Source organism: Gamsiella multidivaricata (genome assembly GCF_025024155.1).
Source record: "Gamsiella multidivaricata strain RSA 2152 chromosome Unknown BC939scaffold_13, whole genome shotgun sequence".
Classification (NCBI taxonomy): domain Eukaryota; kingdom Fungi; phylum Mortierellomycota; class Mortierellomycetes; order Mortierellales; family Mortierellaceae; genus Gamsiella; species Gamsiella multidivaricata.
Genome location: NW_026251721.1, coordinates 463,062 through 484,872, shown reverse-complemented (window position 1 = coordinate 484,872; position 21,811 = coordinate 463,062). Strand labels below are relative to the sequence as shown.

The window sequence follows — 21,811 nt, the reverse complement described above, 5'->3', positions numbered from 1 at the left end:
AAGCCTAACCGGCATGTCTTTTCCAAGGTGCAGTCCTCGGCCTTGAAATTGACGAATGTAATCCTTTTTTTTTGTATTCATTGCCTCCATTTAATAATTTTGTACAGCGAACTTCCACGGTCCATGTATTTATTTCTTTCGCCCCCTTCTTTCTTCTTATTCTCCTTTCCCCTCCTCTCTTACCTTCTCTCACTCTGTTGTATCAACACCAAAAAAATAATAAAAAAAAGTAGTAATTGAAGATTGGTGATCTGCTGAGCGCACGAACCATAATGCTTATTCTGCTTAAGGTTTTAGTATGGGATTGACATTCAAAAAACTGCCTCAAACCCTGGCCTGTTTTCTTGTTCCACAATCGCAGTGTCGTGCCACGAAGTCCGGATCATTGTCCATTAGCTCAAGAACCTTCTTTGCAGCCTCTCGTCGCGCGGCCTTAGATTGGGTGTTGATAGCCGTTGTGATCACCTGCTCATGGATCATGACAGCGTGTTCCTGTGGAGGATTTATGGCAATGTGCGTCCGACGACCGGTCGACCAGAACGAATCCGATTCCTCCTCGGACTCCTCTGAATCTTCCTCGGACTCTTCATACGGGGTTTCTGTTGGCGAATTTAAACCTAACGAATTGCCATTTAAACAGTATTGGCGTTAAAGGGAGGGGGGGGGTTATAACTCTACTCACCATTACAAGATGCTGCATGAAGAACAGATACTGTTCAAGAAAACGAACCTGAAGTGGAATCGGAGGCTGTAATGTTTTTAAATCTCAGCTCGCTACACCCGTCGTGTTGAACACGCATGAGCAAGACACTCACAGGATGGCCCTCCAGTGTCTCGATGGAAAGGTGTTTTTGCAGAATAGGTCGTATAAGCCGCTCAAAGACATCGGTGATCACAGAGAACTGGAACCCACTGTCCACATAGATTGCACCCATGACACTCTCTAGGACATCCCCCAGCACCTTGGTGTATCCGAAATCTTTCCAAAACTCTCCTTCAGGCTCGCCGGCGGGCGTGTCTTTGGCGTCTTCAATCGCGTCTCCAAGCGCCTCGACAGCACGAGTGATATCAGAGGCCAGGGCTGGGCTCATGTGCACAATATGTTGGTGTAAACCAAGTTCAATGCAGATCACTCCCAGGATCTGGTTGTTGATGCTGGCAGACTTGATGGCATGGAGTTGACCAGGCCCGCTGATAGGGTACCGCAAGACCCAGTACTGGGCTACCAGCATGTCCAACACGGCATCGCCCAAGTACTCAAGCCGCTGGTAGCATTGTGTCTGAGGTCGATGACTGGTGGCGTGCGTGAGTGCTTCCGCCAAAAGTCGCTGGTCCGAGAAATGATAGCCGATAGACTCCTCAACATGGCTCAGATCTCCGAACATCGTATCGGGTATAAAGGTAGCAGATGCTGCAGTCCTGCCCTGACTCATGGCTTGATATGAGCGGGCAAAGTCTTCCCAATGGTTGATGCCCTCCATAGGTCCCATTAATGCCACCGCAGCCTTGAGGCCAAGATCCAATCCTCCTGTGAGATATGCGGCTCCCAATGTGGACTCGACCAAATCCGCCATCGTCTTGTGAGAGATGATCTGGCCCTGCTCGGATTTTGGCGTATCTGGAGGCGGTGCAAAAAAATGGGCATTGAACCGTTGGCGCTTGATAATGAATCGATTTAGTTTCAACCGCCGGGCCAGTTTATACAGTTGTCTGTTCGAAACTTTGACCGTGCGTCTCAGCGTTAATTGTCCCTCGTCCAAGGTCGGGTAGCGAATGTAGAGGTCCAGTGTGACCAGGAACTTTAAGAAAGTGTCCCCGAGCAGCTCCAGACGCTGGTAGTTCATGGCATAGCCTAGCTCGGACGCTGTGAGCGCCTCGAGCATTAAGGGCCTCTGAATATCCAACTTAAATTCTTGAAGGAACTCCAAAGTCCTGAACAGGCCATCTAACCATGTGAGCACAGAGATCATCCAGGATGCAGAACGCAGGACACTGGCAGCGACAGGGAGCATAGAGCACAGCTCTGGGATCAGAAACCGGGCAGCAGATCCCTTCGAATGCTTGGGGGTCTTGCTCTCATAGTCGGGCTGCAGTAGATCCTTCAGACTTGGACAGCGTACGGCCTCCACCAGTGGCTGATTCGAATTCTTGATGGCTATGTCGCGCTTCACTTTGTAGAAGTCCGTAAATATAGTACCGTCTTGAGCTTCCTCACGAGTCCCTTGGATACCTTGTGGAATAGGCGATGCTGGCGTGAGATCCTTCCTGATCGCGACGGGGAAATAATTCCTGCCTGCTTGAGCCTTTTCGAGCAGCACTTTGTCTTTCAACATATCCCACACGAGCTCTGTACTATCGGGCATATCTACTGTAGTGGGGTGGTTTGCGCCTGCTCCGATCTCGTCCCAGTCGATCAGTTGATCCAGCGGACGCTCATCTTTGAGTAAGATGTCTGCTTCGAACTTGAGAGGCGCAATGATGTGGCGCATTCCTGATTCTGGTGTGCCCATGTCAATTGGTTTACGGTACAAGTTGAGGTACAAGACGTTGCAGTACCGATGCAGGGTGCTCACCTGCTGCGATGTGAGGAGCAGGGGCTTGGAAACTACAACGATATCAACCCACCGCGACACTCCGTCAAAGAATAATTCAATCGGGTCGATATGTGGAGGTGCCGTAGCCGTAAGAAGTCCAAGGCTGCGGAAGTTGCTTCTCGTATCGTCTAGATCATCTTGCGATCCTGAGCCGGAACCAGAGGCTGTTTGTGGACGAAGAGTGAATAACGACATGTACAAACGGATGGTTTCAGAAGCCACTGCCCCTTCCTCTGAAGCCCCAGCAGTAGGCGCAACAATCTTGTTGTCCCAAAACTCCGGCTGACGGAAAGGGTATCGCTTCAACGACTTTGATTTAGTATCCTGGTCATCAACGTCATCCTCTTTCTCCTGATCCTCCTCGTCCTCGCTCGAATACAGTTCGCTCTCAATCATAACCTTGTTCCGGTGCGGGAGTAGTCGATCATTAAGAGCTCCTATGCTATGCAGCTCCGTGCACGCCTGGAAAGCGACCGCTTTCTTGGCCAGCATCTTCCTCGAGAAAGACGCCTGATAGAAATCGATGATGGGCGCATTCGGCGGCAGGGTCAAGAGGCAGTCCCACTCGCCTGCGGTTTTCGCTGCCAGGATCTCAAAGTACGGCTTTGGCCGCATGTAGGCATCCGATGGTAGCGAAGCGCAGTACTGGTGGAGTAGTGCAATAGCTGAATTAAAGGTCACTCGGGCACCTGTGGACTTGACAATATAGCTGGTCTGGACATTCGCTAGCTCGCGCATCTGTTCGAGCCCCTCGTCATCATCATCGTTATCGTTGTTATCTTCGCTGCCGCTGTTGCCCTCTCCGCGACCAGCTGAGCCTTTCAGATTCACGATGCGGTCTATGGTCAAGCCGCTGCACCAGAGCCTCATCTCCTCCTCCTGGACTTTGATTTTCTCGAGATGGCTGGCTTCCCCGCGCTGCTGCATGATAATGTATTCGGAAACGGGATCTCGAGCTCGTCCGCGGGATTGGATATGGCTGATTAGCGTGTTCTTGATGTCAAACCTATAAAATATCAGTATGAGTAGCGTGTGTTAAGCTACTGTTCATTATAAATGTTGGTTGCATACCCTCTGGTTCTCTTCTCTTAATTTACCTGATGACGAGTCGGCAGCGATCAATGTCCAGACCCTCTTCTGCGACATCCGTAGAGACCAGCAAATTAATGTGACCCTTCCTGAACCCGTCAAGCACCCTCCTTTGTCCCTTCAGTTGCATCTGGTGCCTGCTCACATCGCCTTGGGCTGCATGGCCCGTCAGCACTGCGGCGTGAATGAAGTCAAGCCCAAATTCGGGTCCAAATTTCTTGCACTCTCGCAAAAACTCATACACGACATGTGCCACCGGTCGACGCTCCACAAACAAGATTGCACAGAACCCCTTTCGGATGTGTCGTTGCGCTTTCAGTATCTCGACCAGCTTCCTCAGTTTATCAGTGACAAGATTCAGCTCAGGATCCAAGGGTGTGAGTTGAATCCTCCTGGCAATGTCTTCTGCAGCAGCAACCAGCTCGAGACGATTTTCCATTTGCGTACTTTGACCGTTCCGGACTTCTTCGCGAACTCCCAGCAGCGCATACTTCCAGATCCTGGCCGCGCACCACGGGCCAAGAACAATGATTGCGTATTCAAAGGCGCCGAGAGCCGTTTTGAATTTTTTATCGCTTTCGCAGAGTTCCCTAAGCTGACGCAGAGCATTGGCCTCAAAGCGAGATAGATTATTGGTGCCTGCGGCCTCTAGCAGGCCATCGATCTCAACGCGAGATAGATTGCTGGTGCCTGCGACCCCTAGCAGGCCATCGTACCAGATGATACTCTCCTTGGGCTGCTTCGTGAACTGTAGGATCTCGTCATACGAAGGTGTGATGATATGTGAATCCATGGTCTCCTCCAGTCCTCTAGTGTTCATTGTTAAGTTGCCGAGAGAAAAAGGCAGAGAGCAACACAGTTAGTTGGCTTTTTTTTTTTAGGAATGTTTAGGCGCCGAATGCGTACGTTGCTGAAAACCCGTTGGGTCCCCTGTCCTTGGGAGGGGATGCCGTCATGGCAAAGATCTTTGGCCGATGCTCTGGATGCGCTTCGCGATAAAAAATTGCCATGATCTGTCGGTAGCAGTGATTCTTTTTCGCGTGATGACACTCATCGAAGATAAGTAGATTGCACTATAAAATATTGCCATCGAGGGATGGTTTAAATAAGAAAAGAAAGAGAAAGATGAACACCAACAACGATCCTTCCTCCATCAACCGAACCTATAGAAATCATTACAGTCAATTCAAAACCCACATCCTCAATCTTGAGAAAGGCGTGCTGGAAGATATTCAAAAGGATCTGTCCTGTCAAGACTATCGTTTCCGACGCCTCGAATATGGCATCCCATGTCGCTTGATCGTAGTTATCCACGTTCATGGATCCGCAGATGGCCTTGGTTTTGATATCACTGTTGCTGGCAATATAGGCCTCTTGCTGGAATACCAAGGGAACCTTGTTGACCACAAAGAACGACAGTTTATGCTGTGCAAAAAAACATCAAGTATTCAGATGTTCAGCCAAGGAAAAAAGAAAAAAGAAAAAAAAAAGCAAGGCGTAAAGTGCACATGACAACTTATATCATAATGCAATCTTACCCGACGACCTGTCTTGGCTGCTTCTTGGCGTGCATTGGCGACCATGTGCTTGAGCAGCAGAACAGATATCAGAGTCTTGCCACTACCCGTGTCCGCAACGGCGATAATGTTGCGCTCCATGGCTCTTCTGGCGACCTCAAGCTGATATTCTCTCGGCGCGTCCGAAGCGGAACGCGGGTCTGCGCTGATAGATTGCGTCATGGTTCGAAGAGTGCGCTGTGCGTTTCAATGTCTAAAAGAAACAAGGTCTGCTTTTAAAAAAGCGGTCTCCTTAAGAAGAAAATGAGGGCAGGATGCTAATGTTAATTACCTGTATTCTATCTACTGAAGATAAATCAATTAGCCGTGCTGGTGGAAGAGCAAAGAGGACGAAGATAGAGGGGTAGTGAAGAAGACAGAGGGAAGCAAGAGGCAGAAGAGTGCAGAAAAAATTGGGCCTATGCCCTTGTTCCTGACCCTTTCCAGAGTGAACAAGGACGACAGCTGCAGATTGTGCGATGCAACAGACTACACCCCTGTCACTTATCACGTGTCATCTGTACTAGACGTGTGCATCCAAAACACATAGCTAGCGCGCTGTGAGGCCAATCTCTTTTTGCATACCTTTCGCAAGATCTCATTTGTCACACGCGTGTTGTCTGTTTGCCGGCGTGCTCCTTTACTTCCCACCTACCAACGTTACGAGTCGCAAGTTCCCTATAGCCAGCCATGGATGAGTCATTGTACGACGATTTCGGCAATTACATTGGCCCTGATCTCTCAGACGAGGAAGAGGACGATGAGGAGGAAGAGTTTCAACAGCAACAACAGCGGCAGCGCAATGACCAGGACATGGACGTGGACGACGAAGAGGGAGACGACACAGAGATGCAGGAAGATGACACTAGGACAAGTACAGCCTTATCGCGCATTGGAGGTATGTTGGATCACATATGGATTTTTCGGACGTTGTTCTCGACCTGGGCTGGACTAACCAGGCGATCATTTCTCTTGGATAACCCAATTCTATCACAGAGATCCCACAAAGCCAGGTCGTCTTGCACGAAGACAAGAAGTACTATCCGACAGCCGAGGAGGTTTATGGCGAGGGTGTCGAGGCATTGGTCGAGGAGGAGGATACTCAGCCATTGACAGAACCGATCGTCCAACCGATCAAAACCAAGAAGTTCCAGCTCGAGGAAAAGGACTTGCCACTGACACGATTCCGCAAGCAGTAAGAAACACTTGTATTGACCACGTTTCCGAAATTGGTGTACTCATGGCGTTTGAGCTAAAGGATCTCTTTCTAACAATTATCATTACTATGGCTTATTGTAGATATATGTATGATCTTATGGCATTCCCTCCCCGTGTCCGCAACGTCGCTATTGTCGGCCATCTCCACCATGGAAAGTCATCAATTATGGATATGCTTGTGAACGAGACCCACGAGAAGAACATGAACGTCGACATTCAGGAACGATACACGGATACTCACCCTCTGGAGCGCGCAAGAGGCGTCAGCATCAAAAGCATGCCTATGACTCTTGTTATGCAGGACACCAAGGACGTCTCATATCTGCTCAACATTATTGATACTCCAGGTAAAGAGCTGGTATTTTTTTCTTAGCGTGGCAATTCCGTTGGAGTACTCATTATTTCTGAACTCGAATAATACCAACATTTCTGCCAATCGCTAACACGGTTCACCTGTTATTATTATTATTTTTCTCCTTCCACCTATAGGTCACGTTGATTTCATTGACGAAGTCTCTGCAGCTCTTCGCATTTCAGATGGAGCTGTTCTGGTGGTGGATGCTATCGAGGGTGTGATGTGTAACACGGAGCGCATTATCAGGCACTGCATTCAGGAGAAAGTTGCGCTCACAATGGTTGTCAATAAGGTCGACCGATTGATTTTGGAGCTTAAACTCCCTCCCACGGACGCCTATTTCAAGCTGAAGCACACGATCGAGGAAGTCAACACCATTATTTCACAGACACCTGGAGGAGAAGGGATTCGACTTTCACCTGAACTCGGCAACGTCAGTTTTGCGTCGTCGCAGATGGGATGGTGCTTCACTTTGAGGTCATTCGCAAAGCTCTATGCCGAGTCCTATTGTAAGTTCTGGATAGCTGCTGGATCAGAAGGATTCAGAGATATGGACTCCACCAGTATCACTAATTGAGACCGTGTTTCTTGGTTCCCCTATCTTGTGTGAATAGCCGGCATTGATGTGGAGGGATTTGCTAAGCGCCTGTGGGGCGATGTCTACTTCAATAGCGAGTCGAGGAAGTTTGGACGTCGTGCACAAGATGTACGCACAAAGCGCTCATTTGTTCATTTCATCCTCGAGCCACTGTTCAAGATTTATGGTCAGGTTGTGGCAGAGGATGCTGCAGCACTCAAGTCAACGCTCTCGAGTCTGGGCATCTATTTGAAGCCCAAGCAGTACAGTATGGATGTTAAGCCTGTGATGAAGTTGGTCTTGGATCAGTTCTTTGGACCGCCTACTGGATTTGTCGATATGGTCTCTCAGCACATCAGGTCTCCCACGGAGAGTGCAACGCAAAAAGTTGAACATGTGTATACAGGACCCATGGATGACGACATTGCTGCAGCCATGAAGGCCTGCGATCCCAATGGACCTTTGATGATTCACATCACCAAGCTCTACAACTCTGCGGACGGAGAGAAATTTGATGCTTTTGGTCGTATCATGAGTGGCACTGTCAGGGCTGGTCAGCGGGTCCGCGTTCTCGGTGAAGGGTACACGATGGACGATGATGAGGATATGACAGTCCAGACTGTGGAGAGCGTTAGCATCTTTGAGTCGCGTTACAGGATTGAGGCTCAGACAGTGGTTGCCGGTAACTGGGTTTTGCTTGGAGGCGTGGACCAGTCGATCACCAAGACGGCTACCATCACCAGTGCGGATCTTTCGGAGGATCTGTATACTTTCAGGCCGCTGCGGTTCATGACGTCGCCTGTGATGAAAATTGCAATCGAGCCAGTCAACCCTTCAGAGCTGCCCAAAATGCTGGAGGGATTAAGAAATGTCAACAAGTCGTATCCGATTTTGCAAACGAGGGTCGAGGAGAGTGGAGAACATATTGTTCTGGCGCCTGGAGAACTGTACATGGATTCTGCGCTTCACGATCTTCGAAAGCTGTATTCTGAGATCGATCTCAAGGTTGCGGATCCCGTCGTCAGGTTCTGCGAAACAGTGCTGGAGACCAGCAGTCTCAAGTGCTTTGCCGAAACACCCAACAAGAAGTAAGTGGCACGGTCTGGACGTAGCACTATTTGTTTTTGATCTTTATCGATATATTCTTTTCTTTTTGTTATGTTGAAGATTAACAAACAACCCTCGTCTCGCATCTTAGAAACAAGCTGACGATGATTGCAGAGCCCTTGGAGAAGAAAATCGTGGACGATATCGAGGGACTGAAAGTGTCAACGGAATGGACAGCACGACAGCTCGGAAACTACTTTCAGCAGAACTATGACTGGGATATTCTCGCCGCACGTAATATCTGGGCGTTTGGACCCGACATGAACGGACCTAATATCCTTGTCGATGACACATTACCAAGCGAGGTCGACAAGGGTCGTCTGAAGCAGGTCAAGGACGCCATTCGTCAGGGATTCCAGTGGGGAACAAGGGAGGGTCCCCTGTGCGATGAACGTATGTACTCTGAACCCGAACCCAAAATGGACCATCTATTTTATTTTTCTGTTAAATGACACCGCGTCTCTAACACCATCTCTTTTCGCTTGTTTGCATCTCCTCTTTTTGACCAATGTTTGGTATAGCGATCCGAAGCGTTAAATTTAGAATCATCGGAGCAGATCTGGCCACAGAACCGATCTATCGCGGAAGTGGACAGATTATTCCCACAGCCCGTCGTGTGTGCTATTCATCCTTCCTGATGGCCAGCCCCCGGTTGATGGAGCCTGTGTATTCGGTCGAGGTTCAGGCGCCTGCAGACTGCGTCGCTGCCGTGTATACTGTCTTGGCACGCCGTCGTGGCCATGTTTTGAAGGATATCCCCAAGGCTGGTTCTCCTCTCTCCACGGTCTATGCTGTCATCCCTGTGATCGAGTCGTTTGGGTTCGAGACCGATCTTCGCACACATACACAGGGACAGGCGTTTGCCCAGCAAATGTTTGACCATTGGCAGAACGTGCCAGGTGATCCATTGAACAAGAGCATTGTCCTCCGGCCGCTTGAGCCCAGCCCTATCCAGCACCTGGCTAGAGATTTCATGATCAAGACGCGTAGACGCAAGGGTCTGAGCGAGGATGTATCAGTGAACAAGTTCTTTGATCAGGACATGTTGTTGAACCTCGCCCAGCTGGACTCTGAGGGGTTTGGATTCAATCTTTAGAAAATGGACGGCCCGGGCAGTATGGCAGAGATGTGTGGCAGCGAGGAACGGGAGATTGAGGACGAGTCCTAATAAACATTTAAAACATTTACAATCATCGTCATGGAGTTCTTCAATAATATTTAATGCTAGAATGCTGCTGTTGCTGCCGCTACCACTGCTACACGAGGGATGCATCATATCATTGAGGAGTCGATGGCTACCGCGGTGATCGTGATCGTCCAGTTTACTGTCCTTTTTAAGGCCTATGCTTCTTCTCATAAGCCCACTGTAAGAAAAAGTTGGTGACCATGGCCGTCAAGAGGATGAAGCACAAGAGTGTGGGTCCGATCCGGTCATCGAACGGTCCCAGCTCCTTGTTGCGAATCTTGTATGCGCGCCAGTGATACGTGACGAGCGCATAAACCATGAAGGATAGAGCAACGAACGTAAAGAGACCCGCGCTCACTCGCGAAGTCTTGTCTCCAAAATTTAGCAGGCCCAACGAAAGACCGCCCAATACTACCGTGAACTGGAGCCAGGAAAGGAACGTGCGTTCATTGGCGAAATAGACCTTGGGCTCGACACGGACCAGCGTTGCAATCTTGCGTCCCGGAGGGGTGATCAAGTATGTCGTCTGGTCCACATCTGGTTCATCGCCATTGGCATGTGAAGATCTGTCCTTGGTGCGGCGGAATAGGTAGCGGAGTGTGTCAGCGCCAGGCTTGAAGGGTGAGATGAGCGAGTTCTTGCTCTTCAGTGGGCGTCGTTGTCCACCCAAGAGCGGCGTTTGTTCGCTAGAGGCGCTGCTGGAGGCGCCGGATGGGCGCTGGATCCAACTCGCCGAAGGCTCCAGTGGATTTTCCTCGTCCTCCTCCTCATCGACCCATTCGTACTGTTGCGCAGTCTTGGCTCCGCCCTGATAATCTTCTTCCTCGTCTCCTGTCGTGATCCTCGTGTCATGATCCTCGTCGCTCGTCGTGTTGGCAGGTGTGCTGTAGCCGCTAGGATCGGGTCGAGAGATCGACATGTTCTTGGAGGCTGGCTTACGAATATCAATATCCATCTGGTGGTACCAGAAGGGGAACAGCTTGACGCGTGATTCAAGCAAGGTCGAGACACCATGAATGAATTTTGAGAATTTTGGCACGGACTCGACCAAGTGAGAGTTGACGAGTTCACGGACCCACTCTGGGGGCTCCTGGCCATGCTGTGTCTGCAATTTGACTTCGAGAACCGCATAGGGAAATCGGCAAATGTCCTCATCGGGAAGCTGGCTAAATGGCCAGTCGATTCCGATATCCATACGACGCCAGTTGTCGCCTGATCTGCGTCTGCCGTCCAGATTGTCTTCACGGATCAAGGTCAACTCGGTGTCGAGCGAGATACGGACACGTGCGTCACCGGGAAGCTGGAAAGCAGTTCTGTTATAGAACGTACGCATGACTTTGCAGACAATGCAACGATAGTGTAAAAGAATACAGAGAATGAAACAGAGTAATTAGCTGTCATTCGATATCAGCGGAGACAATGAGGGAGGGCTAGCCATCGGGCATCAATCAGATTATGAATCCATACCAGGCCCATAGTTCTTGGTCAGAATACCGTATTGACACTCTGCAGCGAGCTGCTCAAATTCAGCAATCTCCTTCTCCGACTTTTTGCCTTCGGCCCTCATTTTGGCGACGGTGGCGTCCATGGTATATTCGCCGCGCAAGAATGCGTTCACGTATTTTTCCTTGATAGGGAATCGTGCCTTAACGGACTTTTCCCCTGTCCAATCCTCACGATGGGTCTTGCGCTCCACAAAGATCTGCTGATTGTCCATGCCACCGTACCATCTCAGACGAAGAGCCTCTGCACCCTCGGACTTCTCGAGACGACCCATGTAGAGCTCAAACTCATCATTATCAAAGTACACGGACGAAATGGCGCTGTCGGCAGGGTTGAATTCCTTGTTAGGATTGAAAACTAAAACTGGGAGATGTTTTAAGATAATAAGCTTGAGCTCTGTAATGTTGTCAGGGTGGACCCAGTATTTGGTGGTCTGACGAACAAAGGCCTGCTGGGAGCCTCCTGCAGAAGAGTCGCCTCCGTGTGCCTTTCCTCGCGTCCTGACTGTGTCATACAGACTCGAGAGTTTAACGATCAAAGCGTCGTAGTTTTCCTTGTAGAAGGGCTTTGAATTGAGGCGGACCATAAAGATGGGTCTGAGAATCCAATGGGTCAGTTTCTATTTCGATACGGTGACATGTAGTGAACGATAGAAAGCATATAAAAGTCGCGTTAGTCGCATGCGGAATGATGTTCTGAGGAATAAAAAAGGCCGGTGCGGTTAGAACATGTCCCTATTATGCACGCGTGAAATGCTCGCAGCGACCGACGACAAGAAATGAATCCAGTGTTTCCCTCCTCGGTCTTTTTCAGTTCTTTCTGTGACATTGCGGTGAATTTGCGAGGTATAATCAAGAAGAGGAATGAGGAACGGATATGCTGGACTCCAGAACGAACAATGGATGGAGGCAATGGATATAGAAATGAATGCGGACATTGGACGTGGATATGCAATGGGGGATTTGTATGGTTCAGCTGTGCGTGTAAGAGTGAGAGTGAGAGCGCGAGAGGAAGAGCACGCGCGCCAGTGGTTGGGTTGACGTCAACTTACGTCGTGCTTCTTGATGATCTTGAGGAATCCAGTGTAATTGAGGCGGGTGAACTTGGCAAGGTCATGAACGTCAGCAATGATGTGCTGGAGCTCCTCCTCCAGCAGGGCATAATCCTCGTTTTGGGCGTCGTTCGACTGAATGATCTCCTCGACCTCCTGTTTAGAATGCTGCAGACGACGCATGATCTCGCCGGACTTGACCTTCTGGAATGAATAGACCTTGTCGAGCTCCTTCTCCAGCAGCTCTGCGAACGCGGTCTCGTCGTCTTCTGTCCAGCGGCCGTTGTTATTGCTGAGGCGGGCTTTGAGCTCGGCCTTGAGTTTGTCGTAGGCGAGGTAGTAGAAGACCCACTCTGGGTAGAGCGAGGTCTTGAGTTGGTGGCCAAACTTCATGACTGATCAGGCGCGAACACGGAAAGGGGATGAAGAGGTAGGCGGTGGTGGAATGCAGGCAGACCAAGGGAATGCGACTGGCAAAAAGAAGCAGAGTAGAAGGTGGAGGAGAGGAGAAGTGGAGGAGAGGAGGAAGGGAGGAGCAGCGGGAGAGAGGAAAGAGGAGGGAAATGGATACGACTGCAGAACAAAGAGATGAAATATAAAAAATAAAAAGATATGGAGTGAGTGTGTGCTGATGGACAACAGCGGGCAGGGCAGCGTGGGGTGAAGGGCCGGCTGTGGTTGGACAGTCCGCTGTCGAATCTTTTTCCTTTCTTTTCTGATGTCAAATCCAAATCCAAATCCAACGGCAGCAGGGGCAAGCCCCTCCTCCTGCTCAAACCTGCTGGACGTCAATGAGCGCCCCAGCGAGGCAGCCGCAAGCGGAGTATGCATGGTCAATGGTCTGTCTATGGCAATTACTCTTTCTCGGTCACTACCTCCCTTTGATCGATGGACCGCCAACGACTACTCTCCCCTCTACTCGAAGCAAGCAAGCAAGCCATCGATATGGGCATGGGCATGGGCATGTATGCACACACACATCTTCATCCATCTCTCTATCTCTCTATCTATCTATCTACTAGAGAGGTGTGTGTCCATGTCGGAGATGCGCATGCATGGGACTGGACAGATCCGTTTATTGACAATGCCGATGATGACCATGATGGATGGTCATATCATCACTCGATCCTGCTCATAGATCCTGCACCCGCCGTTTGACTTGAATGCTGATGGCGCTGATGATATTAAACGTGGGGAGATAAGTCCAAAATCTTTGAGCTCGCGCGCGCGTGCAACGGTTCGATGGCAGCGATCGGCAAAAATGACAGACAGCCCCTGGTATCTGTCGCGTGGGCCAATCACCAACGCACGTGCGTAGGAAAGTCCTTGCGAGATCCAGATGATGGAGGAAATAATGATCGTCCTCATTCAGATAGACACTTGGAGTATGAGAAAATTGAGCGAGAAACTAAACAAGGAATTAAGTACCATGACGACAACGAGCTCGCAGCGGCATGATTGGCCAATGGTTTCGCGACGGCCTATTTCGTGCTGTGCTGTGCATCGTATCCTATGCACAACATAACACACGACGCGCGCTATGCGACAAGCCATGTCGTCCTGTTCAGGAAGCAGAAGTACCATCGCACGATTTGTAGTCCGCACGCGTTTTGTAATAGGTACAGCTATACCAAGTGTATCTTGCCAACACACTATGCATGCATTCATGAGACCACGACGGATACACGGAGGTGCATTCCGTCCTCGGTATCCGTGTACGCCTGATATGCTATACATCCTTTTGTTAGCCCCTCCCTTGTCATCCATCTTTCTTCCACTTTATCACCCTGGCCTCGCTTTCGTCTTCTATTATCTCATCTCCCCCTGCCCCTCCCCTCCCCTTACCTACCACACAATGGGTCGCCAAAGTTAGCTTGGACTCTTATGCATATTTGCTAATATGGATTCTACAGATCCAATGTGGCTGCCTCCCTTTTTTCTCTGGAGGCCCCTTTGCATCTGGCAGTTCAGAGCCTTGTGATTATGGCTCCTAAATATATTCTGCATATGAGAAGACGGAGCAGTTTATGAGAAGGACAAAAGACAGAGAATTGGGAATGGGAATGAGAATGGGAGAAAAAAAAGGAAAGGGAGAGAGAGAAAGAGAGAACGTGTATCTTCTTACATGTAAAGGATGAAAAATATCCAGGCTTTTTCTTGATCTCATGGGTATTCCGAAGAAGAAAAAAAAAGGCTCGAGATAGCGAGCAGAGACAGCCTGAGCAGTGAGAAGCCAGTAATCGCAATTTGGCGGGATAGACAGCCAGATGGACAGACGTTGCGGTCGGATAGACCCTTTGGAGCCATCAATCCATCGTTATCTCAGTGTCTCAAAGCGTAGGTAGGAGTAAAGTTTTTATGGGAAAAAGGAAAGGAAAAAAATTCTACTATTGTCTCCTGTCTGTTCGCTGGACCCAATGAGCTCTGCCCATACTGTCTGGGTCCTTCCTGGCAGACCTGACCCAAGGGTGTGGAGATCGAATGGAGTATGTAAGCGGGCAAAAAAAAAAAAAAAAAAGAGCTTTTCTTCTCGGCCTATTCGATTCTGCAATCACGCCGGAAGTGACACAACAACAGCGACAGCAACAAACCCACCTTCAGCGCAACAGAGAAAAAGGGAGAGAGAGGGAGGGAGGGAGAGAGGCTGTCAATCTGCTTATGTTCAACATGCACAGTACGCCATATGTGGTGCAACCCATACTGGCATCGATTTTTGGCTCATTCCAATGTGCTCTCGCAGAATTGGGCTGGGCTGGATTTCAGGTGTACCAAAAAATACAGGGACAAAAAAATGGACCATTCACGCTCTAGCAAAAAATTCGTCCGAGGGTACACCAACCTGCTGAGACTAGTGCTGCAAAGATCATAGAGCATGAAGGATCGAGCATGGAGCATAGCTGAGCAGATCAGAGTACTTGTGCATGTACCTTTCTCTGATGGAGCCGAAGAAGTAGAGAAAAAAAGAAGAAAAGAGAAGGATGCAAATATGCGACAGGGACATGGAGGAATATGAAGGCAGAGTAGAGTGGGGAGACGACTGGCCTTCGAGGGTCATCGACTCCGATAGCATTCTGTCGGCGATACAGTCTGCACACGATGGTTGTCGCAACCAGCGGCACTGAACAGTCCGACAGTATTCGGTTCAGAGAGCGAACAATCGATCCGGACAATGTTGTGGTTGGCGGTTACTCATTCCTACAAGCTGTCGTCATAGGCCGCTTTGCTGTTTGTAACTGCTCGATGATGATGACTGTGATGATGTGGGGTGGATCTTAGAAGCTAGTCTACGGTATGCAGATGTAGATCCAGGTTCACAAACACACACACACACACACACAGACAGACACATACTCTTTTATACATACTCACACGCATATCGTCTGATTGAAGGCGACTTTGGGGGAGGGGGAGAGAGAGAAAGAGAGTGGGAAAGGTAAACAGACAGGCAATTAGCACCTGCATGCGGCATGCGTGAGGACGGAGAGGGTTCTGCTGTCGCGTTTCCTCATTTCTTGCTTTTGGGTTTAGTGAGTAGTTGGATGACAGGGCGGACTGTATACAAATGCATGCAGGTAATTACCAATGTCTGTCTACATGCTTTGCCCCGGGCCCCCTCCTCCTCCTCTTCACTGTTCAACACGCAATCCCCAACCCCTTGAGCTTGTGTTGTGGTCGGTTTCCTCCCTCTCCCTCTTTTGGGCTGCGTGTCGTTCCTGACTTTGTTTTTGTTGATTTGTTTTCTTTTTTCTTTTTTTTGTGCACTTTGTGCCCTGATTTCTATTCCTGTCAGGCGGCCGATTGTGAAGAAGGACACAGTCTGTCAGTAACAGCGATAGACAAGGACATTGCAGTGTCTGTAGGTAGACTAGTCGGGTCGAGCACCGAGTGCTGCGGTGATCAGCGCTCTCCTCCATCGCCCTGTTGTTTACTGCATGTCGTTTGCTGAGGTCGGGGTCGAAGTCGAGGTCAGGGTCGTGCTTCTAGCAGTTCACTGGTTTTGACCTGAAAGCAAAGAATAAGAAGTCAATTGAGTACTGTGTTTCTGTATAGGAGGGTGTGCGGAGACAGACAACCATGGACTACATAAGCTGCCTTTTCCTTGCTGAAACCTTAAAAAAAAAAGTGTTTTGCCGCCTTTCCCTCCTCTTCTTCTTTATCACCCTCCTCTTCTTTTTCTCCTCTTCTTCTTCTTTTTCTCCTTCCTCTTTTTAAAAATCCATCATAATCATCATTGCCATCGTCTTCCTCTCTCTCTTACTTTCTTTCTTTTCTTCTTTACTCCCTCCCTTCATTCGCTTGCTTGCTTACTTCGCCTTCCTCAACCGCTTCTGCTCTCACATCCACCCAAAACCAGACCGCACGACTGCATCCGGCGTCGTTCCTATTGGCCTCTCTACCTTAGATCCCTCTTTCCTCCTTTGCTTCTTCTTCTTCTCCTTCTGCTTCCTCTCCAAAGTCTTTACCGACATGCTGGCCCTACAATCCACTCCTCTCCACCTGCGCGATCAAGACAAGCAGGACAGACGGTTCGATCAGCCGCTGCTCTTTGCTGGCTATCCCTCTCCCCTCCACCACCATCACCAGCAGACCGCAGCTGTCTCTGCCTCATCCACAGTCGTGGCTTCACGCCGTCATCATCACCCTCGCCATCACTCCTACCACCACCCTTCCTCCGTCTCCCTAGCCTTCGTGACACCGTCGTCTGCCCTGACTTCGGCCCTGATGCCATACTCCCAGAGCCACTCTGTACGCCACCATCAACACCAGGCCCTCTTCTATCGCGAGTGCGATCTGAAACAGGATCTGTCCATCGTTAATGCCAAGATTCTGAACCACAACTACAACAGCAGCAGCAGTAACCACACCAGCAAGAGCAGCCATTTCGGCGCTCCTTATGCCGCCGCAGCCGCAGTATGCTCGCCCCGAATCCAGAACTCTCCCCATCAGGAGGATCTGGCCCAATTGACGCCTATTCAGAAGATCGAGTCTCGCATTGCCAAGATGACAATAGAGGACTATGCGAAAGAGAAGATTGTCCTTCTCCTCACAGGTACAGCTCTTACTTTATTTTTATTTTTATAACATAACCCACATGATGTCTTGAAAATGTGCGCGGGTTGGGGATCTCCCGCCTGGTTTGGGCTGGGCTAGCCTAGGCTGACTCGGCAACAAGACCTGTCAGTATCTTAAGATCGAAGAGAGGGGCAGCTCCAGTGTGGCCTCAATTGGTGAAATGTGCCAGTCCGACGGCCGTCTACCCCCAAGCAATGTCTGTTCCCCTCTGAACTTTTTGGTGTTGTCATCCCGTCTGGTACAGTGCAACAAATGTGTGCCTGTGGGGTGATGGCGAAGGCGGGGTGCACAGTGTGTGTCTGCGGAATGACTCTTTTCGAACGCCTCACTCTTCCATTGTTCCCCCTACTTCGTTCTCATCCGCCTGCATCTATTCCCGTCTCTCGTGCCGTGTTTGCTTATCTTACAACACTTGATTGCAGGCAGCCCTCGGGAAACGAGTATCTCTGATCTGCCTTTTGTCATCATTGGATAGGTGTATTTCAGATGGGATGGGGAGAATGAGCAGACAGGTATGGAAAAAAAAGATGGTGCCCTATTTTAAGCGCTGAGTAGATACAGATACAGATGTGAATGCAAAGATGCCACCCAGTTGATCCATGGCTCTTGTGGGGACGGGGGAGGGCTCCTTGTGTGTATTCTGGGATCAGGAATGTGGGGTGGAGAGCCAACCAATCGTCAATGGTCGATGGTGGCGGTGTATGAGTTAAGAGATGATGATTAGGTTTCTGGGTTGCTAGCTGTCTCGATGCATGGTCATGCATTGAGGGGAGGGGTCCAGGTGTGATCGAATGTAATTGGATCGGCTACCTTGATGGACTATGACGACAGAGACGCTATTCGCAGCCATGAGCCATGGTCAATGGTTAGGGCAAGTCCGGGGCGAGGGTTGGGCGAAGTGTGTATATTTTCTATGCGGGTGTTACTCCACACACACACACATACACACGCATATGTATACACAAGCATGTCATAGGTGACAATGCAGTAAACATAGAAGGAAAGGGTTCAAAGTGGTAATTGTTGTTGTTTATTGTAGAGAAGCAATGATGGTTCGATGGTTCGGTGCGTGAATTGTGTAGTCTACAGTATGTGAATATGTTGAATAATAGGAAGGAACCGTTTTGTTTATGTTTGTGCCTGCGTTGTGTCCGTGTTTGTGCATTCGCCCACGGAGGGAAAAAAGAAAAGAAAAAGTCGATGGTTGCACAACCTCACCCACAGACATCTTGTGATCCAACTTCCTCTTTCTTTTTGAACCAAAGGGGAATGGAGAGCAAGATTACATCGCCTTTGTGTTCTCTCCGTTTTTTGATACCTATCCTAACCAATCCACCAGTCAATCAGTGAGTCAGTCAGTCAGTCGGTCAACCAGCCAGTCTTCACCCTTAGTGCCTGATATCTTGCAGCAAAAGCATCCACTCCAACCCCCTCCCCAATTCCATCCCACTACGCTCCTTGTTCTCACTCACTCCTTCCCAGTGCTATTCTACAGCCAATTACCCTCTGATCAATATCTCTGTCCCTTTTTTTATTATATTATTTTTGTTACACTCCACAACTTTGCAGCACACAGACACAAACATAGATGCAAGGACACAGACATAGACACAGGCACAGGCGCACAAAAAAAATACGTTCTGCATCCTAAAAAAAAACCCCCCATGCTACGCAAGACTGAAAAGGAGAGAGAGCGTCGATAACTGGTCAACGATGATGACAGCGGTGCAGAATAACCACACATTACACACACACACATACGCAATGGATAAAGGAGAGGGTAGGGAGATGTTCAACAGGGGCAGGGAACAGCGGACAAGGGGAAGGCAAATTTTTTTTATTGTGAGCAATTGGGTAATGAGGCATTCAGGCACAGGTTCACACAACAACAGGGCACATACACATGGATGACATTCTCCTCCCTCTCCATCTCTGTCTCCTATTTTGTGCTCTCATCCCTTTGAGCTGGATCGCGGCGAATGGAGATAATTATACGATTTGGGGTGACGATAGGAGCCAGGCGCGCTATTGTGAAAATACCTGCCTACTGGTCAATTCGGGCGTGATCCCTCATTGTTGTCATACCGTCTATTCTAACCCTGTTTTATTTTTATTTTCATCGTATGATTTTTTCGCACCTCAGGCTCCTTCTGTCCGATCCATCTGCATCATACCGAAATGCTCGAGGCAGCCAAGACGAGGATGGAGCAGGACCTAGGCGACGGATCTGGCTCTGCTATGATTCTGGGCGGGTTTCTCTCCCCTAGCCACGATCTTTACGTGGGCGAGAAACTAAAGGGCGAAGATCTGGTACTGAACTCAAAGGAGCGTTTGGAACTCTGTCGACTGCAGACCGCAGACTCTAACTGGATTGATGTCGACGCCTGGGAATCAAACCAGGACCGTTTCTATGACTATCACAAGGTCACATCGAGGCTGCAGCAGTTTCTGCAGGAAAAGTGCCAGTCGATGCTTGAGCACAAGATGCGCGCTTTGCTGCAGGACCAGCAGAGTCAACAACAAACACAAAAATCTTTTGCTCAGATGGTTCCACAACGATCAGGGTCACTCGAGTCGAGCAGGAACCCGTTCAACATCAGGGTCGTATACCTCTGTGGAGCAGACTTTGTACTCCGGACCGGGGCACGCAAACTCGTAGGTGGCATTGTAGTCGTAGATCGACCCCTTGGCGCGCCCTCCTCCAACAGGCGATCGATCCTCTTGACCCAGACGGGCGGATCCATCTCTGTGCCAGTCTCGAATCAGATTGACAAGCATGAGGAGGCCGCAGCCAACGGCAACGCCACCAATGCAACACCGACCATGACCTTGACGGCCAAGCAGCGTGTCTTTAAGCGATTAGAGCAGTCGTACGGATCTGAATGGTGCGAGGCGAGTAGGAACAACATTTGGTGGCTCCCTGCTAGAAGCCGCACCGAATCCGAGGACATCAGCTCTACCAGGATACGCAACCTACTTTCGGATCGAAAGAGTTGCCAGGGCTTGCTTCACCCCTTGGTGGCCCAGCGACTACTTGAAAAGAAGGCTCGCCAAGATGCTGCCTAAATCTCTCCTGGTCTTTCTGCCGCTCTCTCTCTCTTTTTTCTCTACTTCCTTTTCTCTTTTTGCAACAGAGAGTATTTGAGGAGTGGACTGTATGTAGACAGCTGTTTAGCTGTATTCTTTGTATAGTATCTTTTGAACCGTCTCGGAAGCCATCAGTCAGGACGATGGCATTGGAGATCGTATCTTTGTCTTATTTTGTATGTAAAATAAATCCGTCTTTTGTTTCTTGCAATCCAAAGGAATCGAGGCACCTACCCCCTTATCCCTGTATGCATCGATAAGGACCTGTGATTAGGCAGGGAAGAGAGAAGAGGCCCATGGCGAGTAACGATAACGTCAAACGCAATGGACATGTAGTTCAACGTCAACAGCTGAGTGAGGCTCTACTATACACATGGCTCAACGTCACAATGGGTTGCCTACGGCGCCTTAAAGTGTCTGCCATCCAGGGGTAATTGCCCTTTTGCATGGACACCATCAGTAAAACAAGGACAACCCCAACAACAACAAGTACGGCGCAGACATGCAGAAGTATGCAGAATCGGCGCATGGACTCATCTTCGCCCTTTCTCTCTCTCTCTCTCTTTCTTTCTCTTTCTCTTTCTCTTTCTTCTTACTCCACAAAGCCCTGCGCCCATTCCGAGCAGCAGAGCCCTCTGTCTACTCCCATGGCCCATGGTCTTTCCATACCTGCGGGAAGGTGGAAAGACTGGGACACACGCAGGCCTACTTGTTGAACTACAGTTCCGTCCTCGGAATTCCCATGTCCCATTCATGCGATGGTAGACTGCCTTGTGCGATCAAAAGATCCTCTTGCTTTAGACCTAGGGGCACCGCACGAGTTTTGAACACAAGATATCTCTTGTGCCATTCTACGCACAATGATGTTGTCTTAGGAACATACGATATGACAAAAAAAAGTTCATTACCACATATTGGGTTGTTCTGGCCCCCAGAGCACTGCTTTACTATGGGACATCTCGTGCCACTCAGATGTAAGGGTTTTTTGGTATTAGGGAATTTTAAGGATTTCCATATTAGGTGTTACAGGGCTTGAACTGCCCTTGAAGCATCGGTTGTTGAGCAGGTCCGTGAGTTGCAGCTCGAAAGAAAAGTCCTAGGGATGGCTGATCAGGACCAGAAAAGATCGTGTCGGCCCATCCATCGTATTGGCTCATCGGAGGAACTGGTCGTTGTTGGATTCTTATTCAAGGACTCGGCTTTACTACCGTGTCTGGGGGGCATCAAGGATCCAAGCACAAGACCCATATAAAAATTAATCGGACGAAAACTTTCTTTTTTTGGTCCAGCGGGTCGAAATTCGCGATCTACTCATTCAATAAAATCAACCGCATCAAAAAAACGATACAGGACGGTCGGGTTCTCTAAGCGCTATCATTTTGGCATGAAGGTACCGGTCTGCTAGGCAGCATTCT

At 49.4% G+C, this 21,811-nt stretch overlaps 6 protein-coding genes across 6 annotated transcripts; 3 read left to right on the top strand and 3 right to left on the bottom strand.

Moving 5' to 3' along the window:
- Positions 1-324: 324 nt before the first annotated feature.
- BC939DRAFT_526607 (uncharacterized protein) lies at positions 325-5,656 on the bottom strand (the record flags this gene model as incomplete). The annotated part of the gene is made up of 7 exons (XM_051561375.1): positions 5,532-5,656; positions 5,222-5,453; positions 4,863-5,108; positions 4,590-4,756; positions 3,692-4,492; positions 731-3,600; positions 325-617 (listed from the first exon to the last, which is right to left on the bottom strand). The coding sequence occupies exons 2-7, from the start codon at positions 5,420-5,422 to the stop codon at positions 325-327; spliced, it is 4,578 nt and encodes a 1,525-aa protein (XP_051415207.1). The 5' UTR covers positions 5,423-5,453; positions 5,532-5,656.
- A 273-nt stretch (positions 5,657-5,929) lies between these two features.
- BC939DRAFT_500628 (P-loop containing nucleoside triphosphate hydrolase protein) lies at positions 5,930-9,592 on the top strand (the record flags this gene model as incomplete). The annotated part of the gene is made up of 7 exons (XM_051560063.1): positions 5,930-6,137; positions 6,236-6,434; positions 6,539-6,804; positions 6,947-7,321; positions 7,427-8,477; positions 8,588-8,889; positions 9,018-9,592. 7 exons carry the CDS (start codon positions 5,930-5,932, stop codon positions 9,590-9,592), a joined length of 2,976 nt encoding a protein of 991 aa, XP_051415206.1.
- A 105-nt stretch (positions 9,593-9,697) lies between these two features.
- BC939DRAFT_443105 (polyphosphate synthetase protein) lies at positions 9,698-13,090 on the bottom strand. The gene is made up of 3 exons (XM_051554488.1): positions 12,237-13,090; positions 11,150-11,804; positions 9,698-11,017 (listed from the first exon to the last, which is right to left on the bottom strand). Exons 1-3 carry the CDS (start codon positions 12,627-12,629, stop codon positions 9,831-9,833), a joined length of 2,235 nt encoding a protein of 744 aa, XP_051415205.1. The 5' UTR covers positions 12,630-13,090; the 3' UTR covers positions 9,698-9,830.
- Positions 13,091-13,225: 135 nt separating this feature from the next.
- On the bottom strand, positions 13,226-13,745 carry BC939DRAFT_443104 (uncharacterized protein). The gene has a single exon (XM_051554487.1). The coding sequence runs from the start codon at positions 13,602-13,604 to the stop codon at positions 13,347-13,349; it is 258 nt and encodes an 85-aa protein (XP_051415204.1). The 5' UTR covers positions 13,605-13,745; the 3' UTR covers positions 13,226-13,346.
- A 2,763-nt stretch (positions 13,746-16,508) lies between these two features.
- Positions 16,509-17,758, top strand: BC939DRAFT_51848 (uncharacterized protein). The gene is made up of 2 exons (XM_051561181.1): positions 16,509-17,243; positions 17,621-17,758. The coding sequence occupies exons 1-2, from the start codon at positions 16,704-16,706 to the stop codon at positions 17,723-17,725; spliced, it is 645 nt and encodes a 214-aa protein (XP_051415203.1). The 5' UTR covers positions 16,509-16,703; the 3' UTR covers positions 17,726-17,758.
- Positions 17,759-19,487: 1,729 nt separating this feature from the next.
- BC939DRAFT_474687 (uncharacterized protein) lies at positions 19,488-20,375 on the top strand (the record flags this gene model as incomplete). Its single annotated transcript, XM_051558438.1, has 1 exon — positions 19,488-20,375. One exon carries the CDS (start codon positions 19,488-19,490, stop codon positions 20,373-20,375), a length of 888 nt encoding a protein of 295 aa, XP_051415202.1.
- Between the last annotated feature and the right edge of the window lie 1,436 nt (positions 20,376-21,811).

What these genes read in the sequence shown, in the direction of transcription:
- BC939DRAFT_443105 (XM_051554488.1), bottom strand. Translation starts at nt 12,629, where the DNA reads ATGAAGTTTGGCCACCAACTCAAGACCTCGCTCTACCCAGAGTGGGTC. An exon ending in AGATCATCAAGAAGCACGAC is followed by an intron (nt 11,805 to 12,236) that starts GTAAGTTGACGT and finishes GTATCGAAATAG; the next exon opens with AAACTGACCCATTGGATTCT. An exon ending in GACCAAGAACTATGGGCCTG is followed by an intron (nt 11,018 to 11,149) that starts GTATGGATTCAT and finishes TTGTCTGCAAAG; the next exon opens with TCATGCGTACGTTCTATAAC.
- BC939DRAFT_443104 (XM_051554487.1), bottom strand. Translation starts at nt 13,604, where the DNA reads ATGAGGACGATCATTATTTCCTCCATCATCTGGATCTCGCAAGGACTT.
- BC939DRAFT_51848 (XM_051561181.1), top strand. Translation starts at nt 16,704, where the DNA reads ATGCTGGCCCTACAATCCACTCCTCTCCACCTGCGCGATCAAGACAAG. An exon ending in CTCGCATTGCCAAGATGACA is followed by an intron (nt 17,244 to 17,620) that starts ATAGAGGACTAT and finishes CTGCGGAATGAC; the next exon opens with TCTTTTCGAACGCCTCACTC.